At 39.7% G+C, this 23,384-nt stretch overlaps 1 protein-coding gene across 2 annotated transcripts in view; it reads left to right on the forward strand.

Annotated features, from left to right (window-relative positions):
* zgc:152951 (uncharacterized protein LOC569013 homolog) overlaps positions 1 to 22,521 on the forward strand; it is a 42,433-nt gene extending 19,912 nt beyond the window's left edge. For both annotated transcript variants that reach the window (XM_048602646.1, XM_020527574.2), the window contains 8 exons: positions 1,155 to 1,307; positions 5,695 to 5,862; positions 8,405 to 8,478; positions 8,770 to 8,967; positions 12,030 to 12,167; positions 17,190 to 17,279; positions 18,815 to 18,958; positions 21,879 to 22,521. In XM_048602646.1, coding sequence (XP_048458603.1) covers positions 1,155 to 1,307; positions 5,695 to 5,862; positions 8,405 to 8,478; positions 8,770 to 8,967; positions 12,030 to 12,167; positions 17,190 to 17,279; positions 18,815 to 18,958; positions 21,879 to 22,007 — 1,094 coding nt within the window. In that variant the 3' untranslated portion in view covers positions 22,008 to 22,521. The remainder of the gene's footprint in view (positions 1 to 1,154; positions 1,308 to 5,694; positions 5,863 to 8,404; positions 8,479 to 8,769; positions 8,968 to 12,029; positions 12,168 to 17,189; positions 17,280 to 18,814; positions 18,959 to 21,878) is intronic.
* The last annotated feature ends 863 nt before the right edge of the window (positions 22,522 to 23,384 follow it).

Raw genomic sequence — 23,384 nt, forward strand, 5'->3', positions numbered from 1 at the left:
GCCTCTACTGTCCCCTATGCTGGCCAGAATTGCATGTCATTAACACTTTGAAACAGTCAAATGGAGCTCCCTTGGAACTGAATGTACATGGAAGGTTACATTCTTGCAGAATACTGGAAATGGATTTCATCACAACTTGAGTGACATAAATTTATCTGATTTGTTGGAATAATTATGCTGTTTAAATTTTGTGGAAGTTGTTCAAAGTAAGAACAAATTCAGTGAAAGGGAGACAAAAAAAAACTGCAAATGCTGGAATCCAAGGTAGACAAACAAGAGGCTGGAAGAACACAGCAGGCCAGGCAGCATGTGGAGGAAAGCAGCAGTCAATAGCAGTTTCGGGTATTACCCTTCTTCAGGACTGAGGAAGTTGTGCTGGATGGGATCTGTTCATGCCTCTTTTCGAGGAAGAAGCAGAGAGCTGTCTTGATTAGGGACAGCCGTGTACATGGTTAAGAATAGTTGGCTAGGGCTAGAAAACAACTTTGGCTTTGATGCAAAGTTTTGTTAGTGAAATGGGCTTAGACATTCCCTGAAACAGAAGTATAATTGACAGGGACAAGCGTTAATTATTGAGCTTAATTTGACCTTGATAATTTAGTTTTGCCACATTGTTTGACTTTGTAATGGTACATAAATCAAATTGATAGAATCATAGAACTCCTACAGAGCAGGAGCCCATTCGGCCCATCTAGTCCACACCAGCCCTCTGAACAGTAGCCCACCCAGACCCAGCCCCCTACCCTGTCCCTGTAACCCTGCATTTCCCATGGCAAATCCACCTAGCCTGCACATCCCTGGACTCTATAGGCAATTTAGCGTGTCCAATCCACCTAACCCGCACATCTTTGGACATGGAAAGATACCAGAGCACCCAGAGGAAACGCGCAGGCACGGGGAGAACGTGCAAACTCCACACAAATAGTTGCCTGAGGGTGGAATCAAACCCGGGTCCCTAGCGCTTTGAGGCTACAGTGCTAATCACTGAGCCATTGTGCTGCCCCAAATCAGTTCCCGAATGTCTTGTTTATTCCAGATGGTATTTGATAGTAAGAAAACAAATATAAGAATTCAACGTTGGGAAGTAGATGCTATTAAAGTGATTTTAATGCATCTGTATTTGAAAATGCAAGTGTATTTTACTTCTTTTACAGAGTTGAAAAGCAAAAGAGATGAATATGCTGACCTGGTCTTGGAATTTAAGGAAAGTGGTATTATTGGCAATCACTGGTCTTGTCTAAAAATGCATCAAAACACCTTCACTGGGAAGAAATTAATCAACTGGCTGATGGAAGTCAAAAACCTTGGTGAGTCTGCTAGGTGAAGCTTCTTGTACACATCATGATTTGAAAAATCATTCAAACAAGCATGTCCCATCTCTCAATTGCGTACAGAGGTTGGCTCGCCGAGCTGGTTTGTTGTTCCGCAGACATTTCGTTACTGTGCTTGGTAACATCCTCAGTGCAGCCTCTGATGAAGCGTCAGTGTGTTTTCCCGCCTGGCTTTTAAACACACTGCAGCAACTTGGAACTACGCCAAGAGGAGGAGGAATAGCTCTTTCAAGTGTTCAAGGATAATGGATATCCAAAGAACTGGGTCAGGAGATGCCTACAGGAACAGCATCAGAAAGATTCTACATGCCCCGACACACTCATCACACTACCCTACATCAGGAACACGTCAGAACTCACCACAAGACTTCTACGACCACTGGGCATCAGAGTGGCACAACAAACCCACATCAACCCTACGACAAGTGCTCACCCGAACTAAAGACTCACTCCCCGCCATGGACAGGATCAATGTCATCTATAAGATCCCTTGCAGAGACTGAGAGAAACACTACATCAGACAAACAGGAAGGAAACCAACAACAAGAGTACGTGAACACCGACTGGCTACAAAAAGACATGACCAGTACTCACTCATCTCAAGCCACATGGACAAGGAGATCCACGACTTCGACTGGGACAACACCAAGATCCTGGGACAGGCTAGGCAGAGACAAGCACGGGAATTCCTGGAAGCATGGCACTCCACGATGCAGACTATTAATAAACACATTGAACTCGACCCCATATGCATTCCACTACAGAGGAAACCCGGAAGTGAGGCAATCCATCGCAACGGACCCCAGAGTTTAAAAACCAGGCGGGAAAACGCACCGACGCTTCATCAGAGACTGCACTGAGGATGTTACCAAGCACGGTAACGAAACGTCTGCGGAACAACAAACCAGCTCGGCGAGCCAACCAACCTCAACACCCACAACCCGAGCTACAGATCTACTCCAAAACCGTAGAGGTTTGATATTGTGCAATGATAACATTTAAAAATTCTCAGAAGTTTCTTCAAGTCACATGTTTACAGGAGCTCAGATGCCACCATTAATTAATCAAAATGTAGAAGTTCTTTATCCACACTTTGCATGCACAATTTTTACGGGAGTAAATTTTTGTTTTAAACTGTAGGTTTTTGTTTTATTAGAAAAGGTAGCAAAGTGCTGTTTCCAAATCTCCACTTTGTTCAGTTCAACAGCATGTTGAACTTGTTCCAGACAGCAGCATGACACAGCACTTTCAGAAAAAAAAATTGCCTGTGATTTTCCAATTGTCTAATGTAACCCTCCATTGTTTACAGCACCAGTTTCAGGTGGCATGAGACAGAAACTGAAGTATGAATCTGATACTTACGGGGAGTTGGGAGGGGAAACAGGGGCCACTTTCAACAGCGAAGTTGGCTGATAATGTTCAGAATGTGAAAATCCCTCCTCATATAATGGGAGTATAGCATGTGAGGGGGAGCATGTTGGACAGTAAGAAGAGCCACATTGGGAAGGGGCCATCCTGGGATAGTCCTGCCACCTACCCAGCCATACCCAATCTGGCTGCCTTATAATGGGCTGCAGGTGAAGCCTCATATACCCTCCTGCCAATTGAGGCCATCAAGTGGCAAAATAATGGGCACGTTACTTCCTCATCTGGCTACTTTTTTCCGGGAGGTGGGAGTGTGTCTGTGACAGATAAACCTGGTTGGGCCTCCGTTTGGGAATGGTGGGGGTGGAAAGAGCAGGGGGAGAGTCTCCTTCATAGATCCCCTGCTCTGATCAGAGTTTTCCTTCCACCCCCCACCCCCTGCCTCAGTCTGTGCACCCTGTGACTCCCCTCCCAGTCCCTGGGGCCTCTTATCTTGGACCCCATGAGGACATCTCCTGTTCATCCCCTCAATTTACCTGTCATTCTACTCCTGGCTGTTCCTCTTTGAGGACTGCATCCAGTACCAGCACTAACCATGCGGCAGGAAGAGGGTGGGCAGGAGAGTAGAGAGCTGCCCCCATTACATTGGTCCACATCTCTCGGGCATGGGAGTTTCTCCCTGATGGGGCAGAAGACACATCTCAAGCCAATTAGCACTCCTCAGATCATTTAATAGCTGTGTGCCAGCTTCCCTCCTCAGAACAAGTTGGGTTTTTCAACAATCCTTCCGCTGGAAAGAGCAAGAATCTCCACCACCTGTAAAGTCCTGCCACTGAAATAATTATATACAGGTAATTCTTCTATAACGCAATAGTTGCATTCTTGCATGACCTCATGGTATAGAAAATCGCGCTATAGAAAAATCCATAGAAAATCACGTTATAGGGAAATCCCACAAAAAATTGCTGTACCTCTACAGCAGAAACTTTGCGTTATCGAAACAGCATCCACTATTCATTTCTGAGAATTTCTGAAGAAGGGTCCAGACCCAAAACGTCAACTTTCCTGCTCCTCTGATGCTGCTTGGCATGCTGTGTTCATCCAGCTGTACATCTTGTTATCTCCACTATTCATCAATCGCGTTACAGCCAATTCGCGTTAACAAAACACACGTTATAGCAGAACTACGTGTAGGGGTGTGTAAGCCAATATTGGTAATGGATAAAGTGTGGATCATCTCTCTTGCATGTGAATACTGAGATGGCAGGGTAGCAGATTAAGGGCTGGTGGTGGAAGGGTAAAGAGAGACAAAGTCAGACTTTTCTAACACAACATTTCAATTTGCAGTACTTGGTATATTATTTGCAAGAATCCCAGAACATAGATGTATGTATGTTTTAACAGATCCATTGAGAATCAACGTGATGTTCTTCATTTGTGCTCTAAAAAGGAAACAGCAGTGAAAAGATATCAAAAAGAAAAATTATTTTTCAATGTGCAAAAGTAGTCAAAGTTTGAATACAATTCAGTCTGCAGTGTTCGGCAAATCTTTTCTTGTTCAATTACCTAATCTTAACACTTTACCAAGAAGTGCCTCATTCAGATTTTTACACAAAAACTCATGGTTATTTTAAGCACAAACTGATAGCTGGTGGTTTGATTCGCAACATTTTATGAATGGAGTGTCCCATTTTGAATGACTGAAATGGAAAACTGATAGATTTAGCACATCATTACTTCATATCTGAGACTATGTTTTGAAGCAAATTAAACTGAAACATTATGTGCCTTTGAGGTGGGACAGAGCAGAGAAACCTTTAATGCTGCATTTAACATTGCACTATATATAATGGAATGCTTTATTCTGACTGTATGTGACCATTATAGAATGGTGTTCTATTTCCCATCACTCCCATTTCCAAATGCAGAATGCTCTACATAACGTAGAATAGAAGAAATAGCAGCAGGAGTAGGCCAATTGGCTCCTCAAGTCTGCTGTGCCATTCATTAGGATCGTGGTCAACATGATTGTTGCCTTAACTGCATTTTGTTTCCTGTTCCCTATATCAATCAGTGAACAATTTAGGGGAGGCAGTGGCCTAGTGGTATTATCGCTGGACTGTTAGTCCAGAGACCCAGGTAATAAATATTCTGGAGCTTGAATCCAGCCACAGTAGATTGTGCAAAAAAAATCTGAAATGAAGAATGTAATGATGACCCTACATCCAAATTCATAAGATTAAAATCCATTGGTGATCGTCAGAACAACCTATCTTGTTCACTAATGTCCTTCAGCGAAGGAAACTGCCACCTTCACCTGGTCTGGCCTACGTGCGACTCCAGACCCACAGCTATGTGGTTGACTCTTAACTCTGGGCAATTAGGGATGGGCAATACATGCTGGCCTAGCCAGCAATGCCTTCATCCTGTGAATGAATTTTAAAAAAGATAAAGGAGGGTAATAGTGTCAATGCTGAGCTATTAATTATAGTATGTCTTCAGTTACTGCAAGTGACATACATGCTGGATTCTCGAGGAACCCTTCAATTACAAATTTCCAGGTGGGAAAAAAGGAAAGGAGATGGTTTTAGAGGAAAGATAAAAGAACATGAGAAGTTGGGTAAGCCAAATGGCCACTTGAATGTGCTTCAATATTCAATAAGATCATGGTTGATATTCTACTTCAGTTCCTCATTCCTACCTAATCTCTGTATTGCTGAATTCTATTCCATGGAAGTTTCAGGGTCAAAGTTTTTATTTCAAGAACAAACAGGTAAAGGTAATCTCTTTTCTTCCCATAGCAGAGGGGAAGGGTGAAGGACTGGGAAGTAGAAAAGCCATCAATATTCATATGCAGAAGAGTGGTAGGGAAAACCAATGTGATCATTTTTAAGCAAAAATACTAATATAACGTTTGAATCTGTTATGTGTTTGGATTATTAAGCATTCTACAATGAATACTTTGTACCTTTTGCTGATGAATCTTTATTTAACATAGAAAAAGCTGCAGCAATTGACATAGCGAAAGATTTGATGGCCAAGAAGTTTTTAAGTCCTTTGAGTGCAAAAGAATTTGAAGACAGTGACACTCTATACAGATTGATAGAGCATGATTTTACTGCATCACTAAACACTGGATCTACAGCAGAGTATGATGCAGTTTCTGGTAAGTAATGCCTTGTACCTCTTTTACTGACATCTACTGCAAGGTTGATTAGCAAGAGTTTCACAATTGTGATGGATAACATTTAAAATGTATTGATTTCTGTTAGTAGTAAATTTGGGTTTCTCTTTCTGCACTCAAGTGATTTTAATATCAAAGCAATAATAATTTTAACTTCCATCTAAGAAGCCTTACTGTCAACCACTGCATACATATTTCCAATATGTTTGCTTAAACATTGCTACCATCCCTGTCCAACTTTCTAACTTTGAGGACGATGTCCGATTGGGGGAAGGGATATTCAGGACTGAGAGGCAAATTACAGAAGCACATTAATAAACTTGCAGAATGGGAAAATAATTGGCAAGTGAAGTTCAGCACACGTAGTGAGAGTGTACCATCTGCTGGGAAGATTGAGAATGTCACTTATTACTTGGAAGTTGTGGATGTAGGCTGGATTGAAGAACACAAAAATCTCAAAAGTATAATTAGAGCAGTCACTACAAACTGCCCCACAGATTAACAAGGCCAGTAAAAAACCCAAACCATCAGATCCTTTTATTCACTTCATTCATTCACGGGATGAGGGCATCGCTGACCAGGCAGCATTTATTGCCCATCCCTAATTGCCCAGAGGGCAGTTAAGAGTCAAACACATTGTTGTGCGTCTGGAGTCACATGTAGGCCAGACCAGGTAAGGATGGCAGTTTCCTTCCCTAAAGGGCATTGGTGAACCAGATGGGTTTTTCCAACAATCAACAATGGATTCACAGTCGTTATTAGATTGTTACTTCCAGGTATTTATTGAATTCAAATTTCCCCATCTGCCATTGCAGGATTCGAACCCGGGTCCCCAGAAGACTATCTGGGTCTCTGGATTAACAATCCAGCGATAATACCTCTAGGCCATCACCTCCCCTAATCATAAGATGTAGGAGCAGTTATAGGCCAGAGTCGATAACATGTGGACTGGAGGAGCACAGCAGGTCAGGACCTATACTTCTCTGGTTCATCCCTCACACCCTCTTCACCATGCTAGCTATCTTTCAGTCCTCTGGCACCTCTTTTGTGGTGATAGATGATTTGAAGATTAATGTCGGGGACCTTGCAATCTCCTCCCTCGCCTCCCACAGCAAACTGGGACACATCTCATTGACCCTGGCAATCTATCCAATTTTAAGCTCTCTATAACCATTAATGCCCCTCCTCCTTCATGATAATTTGGTTCAATTTTATCACAGTCCCACTTGCTGATTTCTATACCTACGCTATCCTTCTCCTTAGTGAATACAGATGCAAAATGCTTATTGAAAATGCCAAAACATCTTTCGGCTCCATACACACATTGCCATTTTGGTATGTAACGGGACCACACTTTCCCTGGTTATCCCTTTGCCCCTAATATAAAATGCTTTTGGATTTTCCTCTAAGTGTTTTCTCATGCCCCTCATCGCTCTTCTAATTTCTATTTTGAATAAGTCCCTGCACTTTATATATACTTCTAGACCTTCTGATATTTTCAACCCTTACGATGAACCATAAGCTTCCCTTACTAATGTAGATTACCACGAAGTTGCAGAACATGGCAACTTCCCAATAAAGCCACCAAAGAAATGAAGAGTGATCATGTGATGTTGAACACTTCCAGCTAAACTCCTACCAACAACAACTTGCATTTATAGAGTGCATTTAATTAACATAGTGAAATGTCCAAGGAGGTTCATGAATGTTGTCAAAAAGGGTTTTAAGGTGTGTATATGTGTTTAAAAGAGACAAGTGCTTTTAAATCTCCAATGTTTAGAGCCTTTACAATTTGAAGACACACCAGAGTGAAGCAAATCGTGTGATTCAGAAGGCCAGAGGTTACAAGAATAGGGAGAAGTGAGGCAACATAAGAATTTGTAAACAAGGAAGAGAATTCTAACATTGCAGTGTTAACAGTTTGGGAGTCAATGTAAGTTGGTGAGCATGGGGTACTGGGTAGATAGGACCTAGTGCAAATTAGGATAGGGACATCAAAGTTTTGAATTGGCTAAAGTTTAAATTGGAACTTAATGTAAAGCATCTGAGATTGTCAAAGTAAATGATACCTTTTTATTTAGGAAGTAGGTGGACTAAAAATGGAAAGAAACATACAGGGATAATAAAAAAAAACAGAAATAAAACCTGCAAATACTGGGGACTTGAAGTGAAACCAGAAAATGCTGGAAGTATGCAGCAGATATTTCTATGTCTGAAATAAACTAAGGGAATTTCCAAAGCAACAGCTGAATTTTGGAGCAGTTATGACCACATGGTATAACAGTTTGCTAATTAATTCTGTTGCAGAATAGTATCTGGGCATTTACTCACATTTTCTGCACATTGAAGGTAAGATGTCAACTAAAGGCAAAAAACGAGCATAAATAAGACAAAGGGAAGTGCTCCCCTAACCAGTACAGTCCCCCTCCACCAATCCCTAAAAAGAACAATTGTATTAATAACTTAACAATTTCTCATGTTCATTTTTAAATGTTAACCTGCTGCATAATCTGTTGTCCTTCAGCTTCTAAACATTCTGAAGCTATGAGAGACTTAACTCTGAAGCTATTCTCGGAACACATTACACCTGATGGCAAGGTTAGTCAGTTTATTTTTCCTGAAAAATATTCTACATTTACTATTCACCATACATTGTTAAATTAGTATTGAAATGCTCAATATTGATTCTAGTTATAGTAATAGAAATTTAAAATATTAAGTGCCTACTTGGACTTCATGACAATGTTTATGGCTATGATTTAATGAATAACTGTAGCTTGACTTGAGACGCAATTACGAAATAAAAGTTTCTTTATCAAAATATAATCCAAAATTGCAGAGTAACTGCAGCAGATTGATCAATAACACTTTCTTTTTTTTATATTGTAGTTTGTAGATTACAAATCCATGGCGAACAGTCCAGTTTTTGATGAGTACTGTGAACTTGCAACACAACTACAACGCATGGATGTTGAAAGCCTCACGAGGAAAGAGAAGATAGCTTTCTTCATCAATATATACAATGCATTAGTGATTCATGGAAATATTAAACAAGGATCACCAAAAAATATGTGGCAGAGATATAAAGTAAGATGTGAAATTCTTGGCCCCTGTTATTTCACAATGAATAACAACTTCCACATCTATTAGCGGGTGTTTCATGAAGGAGCCTCATGTCTGAGCAGGGTTAGAAAGTTTCGCAAAGTGACTTGTGCACATTTGAAGAGGTTTTTCATTGTGTTGATATAAAATAGTATAACACAGGGAGGTCATCTGGCCAACTGAGTCTGTGAAGTATCTCTGCGTTTTATCTCCTTCAAGTAAGTACTTATCCATATTCCTTTCGACAGCTTCTACTGAGTCTGTCTGTCACCCTATTGGGTAGGACATTCCAAATGATAATTAGAATCATAGAATCCATGCTGTGTGGAAGCAGACCATTCAGCCCATCAATTCCACACCAACTTCTGAAAAGCATCCCACCCCCGCCCTACCCTGTCCCAACTCTGCATTTCCTAGGGCTAGCCCACCTAGCCTACACATCCCTGGACACTATGGGTAATTTAGCATGGCCAGTCCACCTAACTGCACATCTTTGGACTGTGGGCAAGACTGGAACACCCAGAGGAAACCCACACAGACATGGGAGAATGTGCACATTCAACAGACAGCTGAGGCTGGAATCAAACCCGGCTCCCTTGTGCTCAATTACTTATTGAAGAAAAATGATTTACCTATGTTAGCTCTGATTCTTTTGCTAACAACTTAAATCCACATCCCCCCGTGATCAACCCTGCAGCAATGGCAACATATTCACTTTAAAATCGCATAAGGTTTCGGTACAACAACTTAATGCCTATCAAACCTTCTCCAGTTTGCTTAGATTCGTGTAGTCCCTTTACATGATCCGTCATCCACAGAACAATTCTAATAAATCTTTTCTGTACGCTCTCCAAAGTCATCAGATCTTGCCTAATGTTTGATGCCTAGAATTAGACACAAATCTCCAGTTTTCTCCAAACTAGTGTTTCATAGCAGTTTAATACAAATTCCTATCTTATAGCCTGCCTTTATTTCTAAGGCCCAGCACCCGCTATACTTTGATTAACTGTTCTGCTTTCTTCAGAGATTTGTGCAAATTGACCCCTTGGTATTTTTATGCCATTTAGCATATATCATTTCTTTTTGCTCTTCCTACCTAAATGAGTTACATTGCACTTTACTACATTGTTCCGCCAACCATTTGTTATTTATTTGTAATAACACCAGTTATTACATGTGTCACTTGGAAATTTTACATTTGTGCCCTGTACCCCCCAAATCCATGGTTATGTAGGGAAGAGTTTGGAAGGTACTAAGTGGTTAGTAAGAGGAGTGACTGTAAAGGAGGCAGGTATCTTAATCTGGAAGTTAACAGTGGAGGAGCCTCAGTGCTTGCAATTTGTGCAATAGGTTTAGCAGATGCAGCTTGTATGAATGAGAGCAAGGACTGCAGAGATGATGAGCAATCTGACCATGCCATTCTGGGGAGACACAGAAAAGCAATGTTGTTGTTGTTGCAGGGAAATGTATTGTTAGCAGGATAGATAGTGGATCGCTGTGGGCAAGAGCCTGAGTCCTTAAGGCTGTGATAATTGACTGGCACCGGGGTTAAGGATATCACCTCAGGGCTGGATGGGAACATTGTGTGGGAGCAGAAGAATACATTTGTAGTGGTCCACGTGGGTATCAGTGACATCAGTAGGAATAACAAGGAGGCTCTGCTGAGGGAATCAGAAGATCTAGGGACTGAATAAAAAGCAGAACCACATAGGTAATAATATCTAGATTACTATCTGAGCAATGAGCAAGTTGGTATTGGGTAAATACGAACGGAGACTTAAATGCATGGCCCAAAGATTAGTGTTGGAGAAGTGGGTTTCAATTCATGGGACATTAGCATCAGTACTGGAGAAACAGCAGTAGCCTTCATTGGAACTGCGTTGGGACCAGAGAGCTGGCAAATTGTATAAATAAATCTTCAAACTAAATAGTGGAGTGAAGGCTGCAGTGGAGAGAGATTTGGAGAGTTAAAGAGAAATTCAAGGCAGTAGAGCAGGGTAACGATACAGGTGATAGTAACCAGAGTGTGACTGGAAGTGAAAGTGTATGCAAGCACAAAAGTCAATAAATAAGGTCAATTTAGGGAAATACAATAAAAAAGATAGAAAGCACTTTTTCTGAATGTGCACAACATAAGATTGAAAGTTAAAATTTTAAAACCTCAAACACATCTCAAATAACATCCAGGTTTAATAGAGGCAAAGTGAACGGCAACTGACCAACCCACTCCTCGGAGGCAGCTTGACAGTTTAAATAATCTTAACAAGACTGGGAGCCTCTGATTTAACCCATTTTACAGATGTAACTGATATGCAGAGTTTCTGAGCCTTTAGCAGTGAAAGAGGTGAGCATGTCCTTATAGCACTGCTTGCAGGTTAGGACAAGAAAGAGGTCTTCCTCCTGCCCTTAAAAAAAAAACTCCCATCCCAATTCTCCCAGAGTGAGGAATTTGCCTGACCCCCACCGACTGGCTCAGTTATGTGGGTGTTGATCTAGCCTTTTAGTTTTATGTCCCATATTTCCACAATTATTCTTTTCATGGAAACAAAAGCCATTGCTGACCTCAGGTTTATTTATGACAGATTTCAATTCATAAACATTACATTGGAGGTTGCTTGATAAAATGCTACCATGTGGTCATAAAGGGATAGTTAATTAACAATTTTAAAGTATATCTACTGTATATATAAACCTAACCAAATAAAAATTAGTTGTGATTGCTATAGCAGACAGGGATTTTCATACCACTAATTGGACCTGGTTTCAAACCCAGACCATACAGGTACAAGACCAGTTTCTAATCCATTGAGTCATTCCTGTTTTTTATGTAAAAGTAAATAGTGATACTTCCTCAATGGTCATTGATATAATTTTTTAAAAATTATAGCATTTCATGTACGCCATCACATGTGACCTTGAGTGAAAATGCTGTAGCAATCTAGCACAGCATTCTTATTGATATTTAAATACAGCTCTAAGTAGGTTTGATTTGCTTGCCGTATTTGGAATCATCCCCCGAACTCAATTTCTGCAATTTTTTTTAAAAGTTTTTTAATTCTGTAAGTTACGTGATTGGTGGAGAAGTCTATACATTGCAAGATATTGAAAATGGTGTACTTCGTGGAAACCGAAAAGGCATTGCTCAGATATCGAAACCATTCTCAAAGGGTGATCCACGTCTTAAGGTCAGTCATTAATTGTCTTTCTGTGTACTGCTGAGTAAATAAATAAGAGAGGGCAGTAGGTGATTTCTTTTATACATAATTACCTATAGATTGGTCATTTTTGTTCTTCCCAGAATGTGTTAATGTCAAAATTACAAAACTGGACAGAAATCCATCACAAGATATGCAAATACCTGCCCTACCTGCTCGAGATGCAACTGTTTTAAGTTTCATCAACTCCTATTAGCAAATCCTTGCAAACTGGAAATCAAAATAACCTAGCAATCTTTAAAAGTTAGCTATATCTACCCAATGCAGCCAAGCAGTTCAAATATTAAACTGAGAATTTGATTCGAGGCAGACGGTAATGTTATTTCAATAATTGTTCTAATCCAACTAAATTTTAAGATTAAAAAAGCACGTTATAAATATTACAGTAAAGGAGCTGATAAGTACTTTTCAAATTGACTATGCAGGAAATTACTCTTAATCTTCGAGCCATCATCACCATACTTACTTGTCTCCTAAGTAATCACTGATACTTCCACATGTAGTGCAAAACTAAATAAATGATAAAGATGCTGGTGTTCTGCTCTATTCATCACAACCTATATGCAATTACTTCAGCAAATTTTTAATAATTTGCTGGAAGTTTTACAATTGTTAAATCTTTTTCATATTTCTTCGCAGTTTCATCTTTGTTTGGGTCATGTTTTATGTTCGATGCTTTCATTGGAATTGCCTGATTTGAGTATCAGAGCTTTCTTCATTGCTTTGAAAATGAGAAGTTTAACAGCTCAGATAACCTGAAGAGCTTAGCATTATCTTTTAGAATTTTTTTTTCAAAAATATGAGTCTTTTGAAAATTTATACAAGTACGTTACATAACTATACTAATTTGATATTACAGGCACTTCGTATAGTAGTAAAAGAAACAACTTCATTGAACTTAATATTAAATTGCTTGCTTTAATGCTGTAAAAAATGCCTCTTTGTACTTGTTCTTACAGGTTTTATTTACATTGATTTGATTCTAAAATCTAAATATGCAGAGTTGATACTGTAGACATAAGTTTTGAAAAATAATTGTTAGAATTGCCAGAGGAGGCAATGCCCTGGTGGTATTATCACTAGACTATTAACCCAGAGAGTCCAGTAATAATCTAGGAATGCAGGTTTGAATCCTGTCATGGCAGATGGTGGAATTTGGATTCAATTAAAAATCTGGAATTAAGAGTTTAATGGTGACCATGAAACTGGGGTTGATTGTCTGAAACACCCATCTAGTTTATTGATGTCCATCAGGGAAGGAAATTTGCCATCCTTACCTAGCCTACATGTGACTCCAGAGCCACAGCAATGTGGTTGACACTTATCTACCTTCTGGACAATTGGGATAGGTAATAAATGCCAGTGATGCCCACGTCCTGTGAATGAATTTCCAAAAAATGTCATTATTGACATTCGATCGTCATTGTTGTAAGATTCCACCTGGCTCTTCACGTGACTGAATTAACTATATCTTGACGCATAGATCTTTGAGCACATTAGACAGGATGCCTTTCCTTCTGTCCTGTCACTCCATCTTATTATTAAGGCATTGAATCTCAACGCTTGATGCCATAGTTGTCATTCTAAGTGATTCACAGCAAGTTCCTCCTAGTCATTAATGTCAATGCTGCCACACTTCAAGGACAGTTTGAGTGTCTTTGAAATGTTTTCTTTGTCCTGACCTGAAACATTGGCATTTTGAGAATTGAGAGAACAAAGCCAAGTGGGGAAGAATATTTTCAGTATCCAGAAAAGGATAGCTAATCTATCAAACCTATTGTTTCAGGAGTGTCCTCTGAATGCTGTGGATCTGGTCCTTCTAGTTACTTCAGAAGATACGGTGGAAACATAGCTGATGCAATTTCTCCAGCACGCTTGTTTATTGCTGATACACAATCCAGACCTCACTATGCTACAGAGACTTGTTAACAAAAACTACTCTGTACTTTCATTCACTTATGGAAGTCTTTGTTGACAAACACTCTGTGCCATAGTTTTTGAAGGTTGAACTGGCCTACCTTAACTAGCAGTCGATTCTCTCATCAATGCTGGCCTTTAGAGAAAGGTAGTTGCTGAGGTATTGGAAGCGCACAGCATATTCCAGAGTTTCTCCATTAGCACAGATGAAAGGTGGAATATTTGGCTGACCAGGTGTGACCAAATACAGGTTTTGTTCTGGCAACAGTTGAGGACAGGCTGAGTTTCTTGAATGCCGACTTGAAGAGTGAGAGTGACTTGCAAATCTGGAGTGGAGTGGGCATCGGAACTGCAATTATCCACAAACTACATTTCACGTATATCTGTGGGGCCTAGTATAGTTTTTGCATGCAAGTGACCAAGATTAAAGAGTTTGTCATGTGCCATAACCTGTTGAACTGGTTGGTTAAAAATATTTCTTCTAACATCATGAAAGATTTAAAGAACTGTGAAGATACTTGGACATCCAAATCTTTGGAACATAATCCACAGAGCCTTGAGATTTGCTATTTCAAATGTCTTGATCTGGTTGATTAGTCCAATGAACAGTTCCTGGTTTTCTTTTCAACACTTCCTTTGGAATGTATGGCAACAGACACTAAGTTAGAGGTTCCTTTGGCACGCCTAAAGCCACATTGCATCTCCGAGTCGATTTCCTCAGCCACAGGAAGTAGGCCATTTAGGAGAATGCATTTGTCCTGCTATGGGCAGGAAGGAGATAACTTAATAGATAATTACAGTATGATTTATATTGTTTTGTGAAAATAATTACAATTGTCAAATTCCTGAAGTCGTTATGGCTGGAGATGGCGGTGATGTTTTTGGGTGTGGGAAAATGGGTTTGATAGGGATCTTTTCCCTCCCAGATCCATAGGATGAGCACATGGAGTCTTGATATGATCAAGAGTAGCAAAGGTGGAACGCCTCTCCAATCAGGACTACTGACTATTGTTTTTCATACATTTGATTGTATGCTGCAGCTCCCCATTAATGGTGGTTCACCATGGATTCTACTACAAAGTGATTCCAAGATCTTGGTGGATTAGGACTCCTCAGCTGGGCCTTGTTTGCTCCTTCCTTTTCTTTATTTTTCCTCTTTTCTTTCTCAGCGATTTCCTGAACTCCTGGCAGTGCAGACCCAACATGGCAATCTCTCAGCCCTACGTGGCTGTCTCCCGGCCCGACGTGACAGTATCCTGGCAGCTCAGCATGGACTTGAGGCCTCAAGATGATTCCAATGTGGTCTCCTGGCCTGCAGATGAAGCCCAGTGTGGTCTGGAATCAAGGCCTGGCGCAGACTAGAAGCCAGGTGCCCGAGTGAATTGGGTTGAAAAGACTGTTATTCTGAACTTCTTATTTCATTATTATTTCTAATTTGTTCCTAAGATCTGTGATGAAGGACTTTTTATTTATTTATTTTTCTATTTTTTTCCTTAAGAATCTGTACCTAAGTACCTTTGCACCTAAGATGGTGTGATCCTTTCAATGTACTCATTTGAGTACATGACAATAGAACCATAGAATCCCTACAGTGTGGAAGCAGGCCATTCAGCCCACACCGGCCTTCCGAAGAGCATCCCACCAAGATCCACCCACCCCATCCTATCCTGTAATCCTGCATTTCCCATGACTAATCCACCTAGTGTGTACATCCCTGGACAGTATGGACAATTTAGCATGGCCAATCCACCTAACCTGCTCATCTTGGAACTGTGGGAGGAAACCCATGCAGACACAGGGGGAACATACAAACTCCACACAAAACAGTCGCCTGAGGATGGAATCAAACCCGGGTCCCTGACACTGTGAGGCAGAAGTGCTAACTACTATCCCACTGTGCTGCCTCACGATAAATAAAGCTATTACTAATTTTAGTTACAAAGTGATGGAGGATGCCTGGCAGATACCAACTGTTATTGCAGTCGAGTTGTTTAAAACATTCTTTCAGGTGTTGCTGAGTGAGGTGCGTTGGATAGAGAACACCCAACAGACTTGGTACGCTGATCATAATGATGTGCCAAGCTTTTTTGAAGCCAATCTTTTGTACAAAATCCCTTTCATGCACAGGATGATATTTCATCATTGTGCATTTGGCACATATTTAAGTTATTTTGCGTTTTCAAACATTTGAAATGTGATCCAAACCCATGACCACTTCCATCTGGAAGGACAAGGGAAGCAGATACATGGGAACACCACTTCCTGCAAGTTCCTCTTCAAACCACTCACCTGGGGTATCACTGGAATCATTGGAATTCCTTCCCTAATGGCATTGTGGGTCAACCTACAGCGCTTGGACTGCAGTGGTTCAAGAAGACAGCTCACCACCACGTTCTCACTAGGGACAAGCAATAAATGCTGGCCCACCAGCGATGCTCATATCCCACAAATGATTTAAAGAAAATAAAAACAGAAAAGGCCAGAAAAAATCAGCAAAATAGTAGAGCAAAATAAAGTTGATGATTGAGATCGGTACTGTTTTAGCATAACTTAAAACTGTTTGAGATTTAACAGGTGAGCAAGTATGGCAGTTGCGGAAAAGGGACAGCAGGAAGAACATAAAGAAATGTCTGATAGACAGGAGAGACTAAATGACAGTGGGATGATCATGCAACACAAAAAGTGAGGACCGGTTAAAGAATAAATAAATGAAACAATCAGTGGAATTAAATGTGGTCAAGAGATATTCGTAAGAACATTACAAAGATCTGACATCTAATAAAACAGGAGTAAAGGTTAGAATTTAAAACTGTTGAACACAATATTCACAGCAAAAGGCTGTGAGGTGCCTAATTCAAATTTTGTCTCTTGCCACAGATATTTTTTAACGAGATTGAGGGTTAGCACCGCATCTTTTGAAGTCACAAACATGCCTTCGAGGTTAAGTACTGATTTAATTGTGCAGTCTTGAAGAACGACCCTAATCTACCAGTCATTTGTCATTTTCATTCCTTGCCCCATTCTGACCTCTGCCTCTGCTTTCTATTTTAAATGTGATAACTTTTCCTTTTTCAGATTGCTTTGGAGGAAGTAGAACCACTCATCCACTTTGCTTTAAACTGTGGAGTCTTAAGTTGCCCTCCAGTCAAGACCTACTCTGCCAAGGTTTGTCTTGAATCATTTCAAGCACCTTTCAAAGATTTTTTTTATGTTGTATCTTACACTGTTACCATCTCCCTTTGCCTTCATTTAGAATGATGTTTCAGAATGATCTCTTGTGTACTGGAATTTTAAACCCTGTCAGTAACTGCCTGAACTTTACAATAATTCATTTCTTTGATCATCTTGTATAGTGAACTGTAAGTAATGGACTTTGAGGATATTAAACAGCCTGGTGGAATGGATAAACAGATGCATATTAAATATAATGCAAAGAAGTGCAAATATATATATATTGTTGCTAGGAAGAACAAGGAGATGTCAAATAAGTTCCTAAATGGGATTCAGCAGCAAGACAGACCTGGCATACATGTGAACAAATTGTTGATAATCGCAGTGGAAATTGAGAAAGCAGTTAAAACATCACATGCGAACCCAGGCACTTTAATAAAAATCATATTATGCAAAAGCATAATTTTTTTACAAAACCTCATGTGGTTTACCCTCAGCTGAATTAGTATTCAATTTTAGGTACCATATTTCAGGAGAAATGAGAGAGTATCAAAGAGAATGCAGAAAAGATATTCATGGTTCCAGATCTGAAGGACTTCAGTTGCATGGAGAAGGTGCTGCTGATCTTAGAGGCGAGAAAGTTGATGGTGGATTTGATAGAAGCACTTAAAATTATGAGGGGTCAAAACAAGAAAATAGCGAATCTGTTCTTAAGGAGAGGACAGATTTAAGGTGATTAGCTAAAAAACCTAAGGGACTACGAGAGAAAAAATGTTTATGTATGCAGCAGGTAATTAGAACCCAGAATGTACTGCCTGTGTGTGTTATGGGGCCAGATTCAGTTGTGGCTCACAAATATAAAAAGCTGAATATAGAACTCTTAAGGGGCTTGACAGGATAAATACTCAGAGGATGTTTCCCCTCAAGGAAGAGTCTAGAACTAGAGGGCACAGTCTCAGAATAAAACAGTGCCAATTTAAGGCTGAGAGGAGGATAAGTTTGAGGGTTGAGTGTCTTTGCAACTCCTTGTCTTTTGTGAGCTATGGGGCAGAGTCCTTGTGTGTATTTAAGGCCAAGATGGATTCTTGATTAGTCACTAGTCGAAGGTTATGGGGCAAGGACAGGAAAGTAGATGCGAGGAACGTCAGATTAGCCGTAATCCTACTGAATGGCGGAGTAGACTTTAATTCCTGGTCTATCATAAGTTGGCTGATTTCAGTTAGGAAACACTGGAATGTACAAAAGAGTTGGTCTGTTCTCCCAAGTGTAGGGCAAGTCCATAGGCTATCGAATGATCCGTGCCGAGTGTATATCTATCCAGGCACTAATTGTGGATAAAATTAAGCTCAGTTGTTTACCTTCTGCAATTGAATGTATGCACGAAATACTGAGTCAATGGGTAAGATGCAGAAGAGTTTCTGGAACCATGTCCAGGCACAAGCCAGACCTTTTAAAAGAAAATTTGGGGAAAGGAAGCAGGTAATGTAGAATATGGTCAATCAATGATGTATTTTATCCTATACTTACAGCATATTATCAAGCAGCTGGAGCTTTCAGCTGCAGCTTTTCTTGATGGTCCCGATGGCTGCCAAGTTGATATGTCCAAAAAGGAAGTTCGCTTGAGCCAAGTTTTCAAGTGGTACAAGATTGATTTTGGCGGAACAGATGAAAAGGTAAACAAATAGTCACATGAACCTTCCTTCTTGTTGAACACTAGTGAAAGTAAACTGATAAGAGTGTTTATAACGTTATATTTTGAGACACTGGACTGGATTTTTACTCTGAGGCAGAAAGGGAGCTGAATTAAAATCGGGTAAATCCAAAAGAATTGACATCCCTCAGCATTTCCTGTGCTTCACAGCAGTTCCTGATCGACCAGTCATTTGTTGTCTCCCAGCTGTAGCCAGTCTGTCTGCAAGGTTGACCAAATGTCAGGCAAGTAGGCAGCGGGGGAGGGAAATGGATGGAAGGAGTTGTGGGGATCAGAAGCCTCATGTGGGAGGTTGCTGCTCAATCCTGATGAGTGGGTGAAACAAGAACATTGGATCCACCATGTAAGTGGAAAAACACTCAACTTTTACATCCAGCAGTCCTTGACTTTTACATGTCAAAGTTCCTCTTAGAAACCAAGCTAGCAAATGTTAAATTTAATACACTTCATAATATTTAAACTGTCAAACTACTTCCTGGAAATGGGTCTGTTGCCACTGTATCTAACCTTGGCCTCCGATTTCTCACATACACGTAGCCTCTCAGTGACATAATCTGAAAACACAGCAGATTCCACATGTATGCTGATAATTACAGCTCTTCTCCCCCACCAGCACCTTTCCACTGCCTCCAATTCATCACAATGCTTAATAACATCCAGTATGGAATGAGTAGAAATTTCTTCCAATGCAAGTTCAGGAAGACTGAAGATGATGTCATTAGTCCGTGCCACAGATGTCATTCCTTGGTGACTGATTCCATCAGTTTTTGAATGAGCTTCCATCATACATTTATGCCATTAATAAGATTGCCTACCTTCACCCCTGGAAAATTATTCGATTTCTTGGTTTATCTGATATAAAAACTCTCACCCATATTAGCTCTAGAGTTTAATATTCCAACTGTTATAGTGGCCTTCCATTTCCCACCTTGCGTAAAATTGTCCAAAATCTCTCGTCTGCTTCGTAACTTGCAACGCTCACCTGTCATTCATGCTCATTGACCTACATAACAAAATATTTAAATAGAAAAGCACTGCAGAAAGCTACAGAACAGGGGGATTTGAGAGTCCTCATTCATAAATTACAAAAGACTAATACCAAAATTCAGTGGATAATAGGGAAGGTAAATGGAATGTTGGTCTTTATTTCAAAGGGAACGGAGTATAAAAGTAGGGAAGTGTTGCTAAAATTGTACAAGGCAGTAGTCAGAACTTAACTGTGAACAGTGTTGGCTACTTGTCTCCAGAAGGATATACTGGCTTTGGAAACAGTCCAGAGAAGATTGAGTAGATTGTTAGCAGATATGGAGGGATAGTCTTATGAGTAGAGATTGAGTAAATTGGGCCTGTATTCTTTGGAATATAGAAGAATGAGAAATGACTTTATTAAAACGTTCAGGATTTTTGGAGGCCTTGATAGGGTAGATGTAGAAAGGTGGTTTCCCCTCATGGGAGAGTCTAGGACAAAAGTGTTTCATCTCAGAATAAAGGGGTCATACATTTAAGATAGAGTTGAGGAGGAATTTACTCTAGGAGGGCAATGAATCATAGAATCCTTACATGTGGAAGCAGGCCATTCAGCCTATTAGAGTCACCTGAAAAGAAGTCAACTGCAAATGTCACAGTCACTTTGGGCAGTGGACAAAAGACAGTACTTGCAGGTTCAGTTGTGACATTCAAGAAGACACTGGATGATTACGTGGATAGAAATTGAGTGCAAAGGTATGTGGAAAAAGCAAGAGATTGGCAATAGGTTATGATGCTTATTTGAAAAGCTGGTGTAGATACGAATGGTCTTCTGCACCATAACCATTCTGTGAAAAATAAATGTCTTAGTCAGCTACCTGGAGAGGTCATTGTGAACATTCAGCAAAGTTGAGTTTTATTACACAGAAACAAATTGTCAGGTCAGAAGAAGTATCAACCTGGCAGAAGGGTAGTTTTCTAATTTATAGAAATAGCCAGACTGTGAGAGTTTGTTAGTTTGTAGGAGTCTTCAGGCCATCCGACGTGGAAAACAAAGTCTTAAGCTGTTAGAGGGGCAAGGCTTCGAAGAGTGATTTGAGTGATAAATTGAAGAGTTAGAATAGGAGTGATACTTCACTGGATTTGAGTAACAAATGGATATTGTTTGGGACAAGGTTTAAATCTTACTGTTCGTTCTTTATGTTAAGATGTTTCTAAATAGTCTAAATATATGTAGTTTTGTTTATTTCATAAACTTGTGTTCTTTTGTTAACAGCAAGAAACATTGATGACCTTATATGAATGTGTTCAGTGATCACCAAAGTAACTAAACTGTAAAAATAAAACTTAATGATCTATCAAGCCAGGTTTAATGCTGAAATCTAAATTGTTATTTTCAACAACAGGGATTATAATATGAACTTCTCTTTGACCAAGCTTTCCTTTATGAGAGTTGGGGTAAAATTTTGTTTGATAAAGTGCCTGTGAAGCAGGACTGTTTAATTACAATAAAGTCACTGTAGAAGAGCCAGTTTTTAAGCTGCTGCATTGTCAAAGGTCAACATGAACAAACCCATAGCACAATTTGAAAGATGGAGAATTTTCCTAGTCATTGCCCTCAATTTTAGAACTAGCAAAGGAATAAAATTACTGGTTATTCATCTCGTTTGTAAAATTAGGAGTGCAAATTGACTGTTATACACTACAAAGGCAACCGATTGGAAATGAAATACTTTGGGATGGCCTGAGGTGATAAGGTGCTATATAATACACTGATGGTGAACGATCACCATCTTTCTTAAAAGGTTAAACCGCACCTTAGGTGCTTCAGTTCATTTTCAGTAAAATGCATAATTTTATTCAATTTGAAGGTAAATATTTAGTTTAACATATTTGCACTTTGTTCCTTTCTACAGCTATTGAATTGGGTGTTGGAGCACTTTGGAGACTCACCAAAGAAGAAAGCACTAAAAGAACTCTTGGCTCAAGGGGACGTCAAAATTACAAACCTTCCATATGACTGGTCTTCAAATGCTAAAGACTGATGGCAGGTGGAAGCAGAAGTTATTGACTGCCTGTGGTGCACATTCCAAGCAACCCACTACATGTGCACTGCATACCTTCTGAAATAGTGACCAAATCTCTTTTGAATAGAAAATTTAATAAACTTCTAGGAATAACCTGGAATTGATTATATTACTTGACTTTGAGCCCAGATTCAAGCATTACCACTAAAATTCTATAACATTTTGCAAGGTTTTTATTTTCTTTTTTTTAAAGGAGTCTGTCAGGACAACTGCAAGGGAACCTTTTCACTTTGTTTTCTCCTTCTCATACTGGGGTCTGATATGAAATTGCATCTTTTTCTCAAACGAATAGTCTTACCATTTGTGTTATCGTCAATCTCTTCAAATAATGTGTATGGGAATATAGAAACTTAATTGCCCTTTAATAATTGTTTATCAACTATCAAAGGTTATAAGGGATGAATTATAATTTCTAAGTATTGTTTTTCTACAAGCTTGTCTTCTGAACCAAAATAAAGTCAGTGCGAAGCAATATCTAGTTCCTGACCATTCTATCTTTTTATTGATTAAAAAGCCTACTAGGCCTGATTGGATTTTCTGCCCAAGTTCTTATCCACACCCATGGCAGTGTGTATTTAATATATTCACCCATGTCATTGGGCATTCTAAGGTATTCACCTCAGCAAATGGCTGGATGTGTTACTCAAAAATGCTGATAAGCACCTTGCTTTTATTTTCAGTTCCTTCAGCATAGCATCCCAAGTCATTTTGCAGAGCCATGAAGAATAATGTGGACTTTCAGTCAGAGAAAAATGCTGTTTGTGTGTGGTCAGCGATAGTTTTAAGGAACAGGAGGGAGCTAGGGCAGGGAATTGCAATACAGGTGAGGTGGCAGTATGTTACCAGCAGAGGTTTAACATGTAGGGAGACAAAATCATGGGTGGATGTAAATCTGTGTATTTTCATGAAGAGGGTATTTTTAATATGATCATTAGGAATGATGAATCATTTGCAGGATTAGCTCAAATTTAGCAAAAGTGAAGATTCAAGACTGGGACAAAAATGTAATAGTGTATTTTTTGGAAATAAAGTAAAAATGAGTATGTTAGCAGTTTAAAGGAGGGAGACGTGCACCATGTTTAGTAGCTGGTCTTCTGTGATGGAAATTACATTAGTTGGAAAGTTAACTCAAAATCACATTTCATCGTGAATAAATGGAATGCTGAATTTGAATGCAGATACAAACCAATCGTTCATGATATTATTGATTGACAGAGTTGGCTTGCAGGGCTAAATGGTCTACTTCCGCTCTTAATCCATATATTCATAGGTCATTTATAATGCCAAGGTTATAAGCAGTCAGATTCAACATGAGACTGTGACCACAGGGGTGGA

Source organism: Rhincodon typus, chromosome 11 (genome assembly GCF_021869965.1).
Source record: "Rhincodon typus isolate 14 chromosome 11, sRhiTyp1.1, whole genome shotgun sequence".
Classification (NCBI taxonomy): Eukaryota; Metazoa; Chordata; class Chondrichthyes; order Orectolobiformes; family Rhincodontidae; genus Rhincodon; species Rhincodon typus.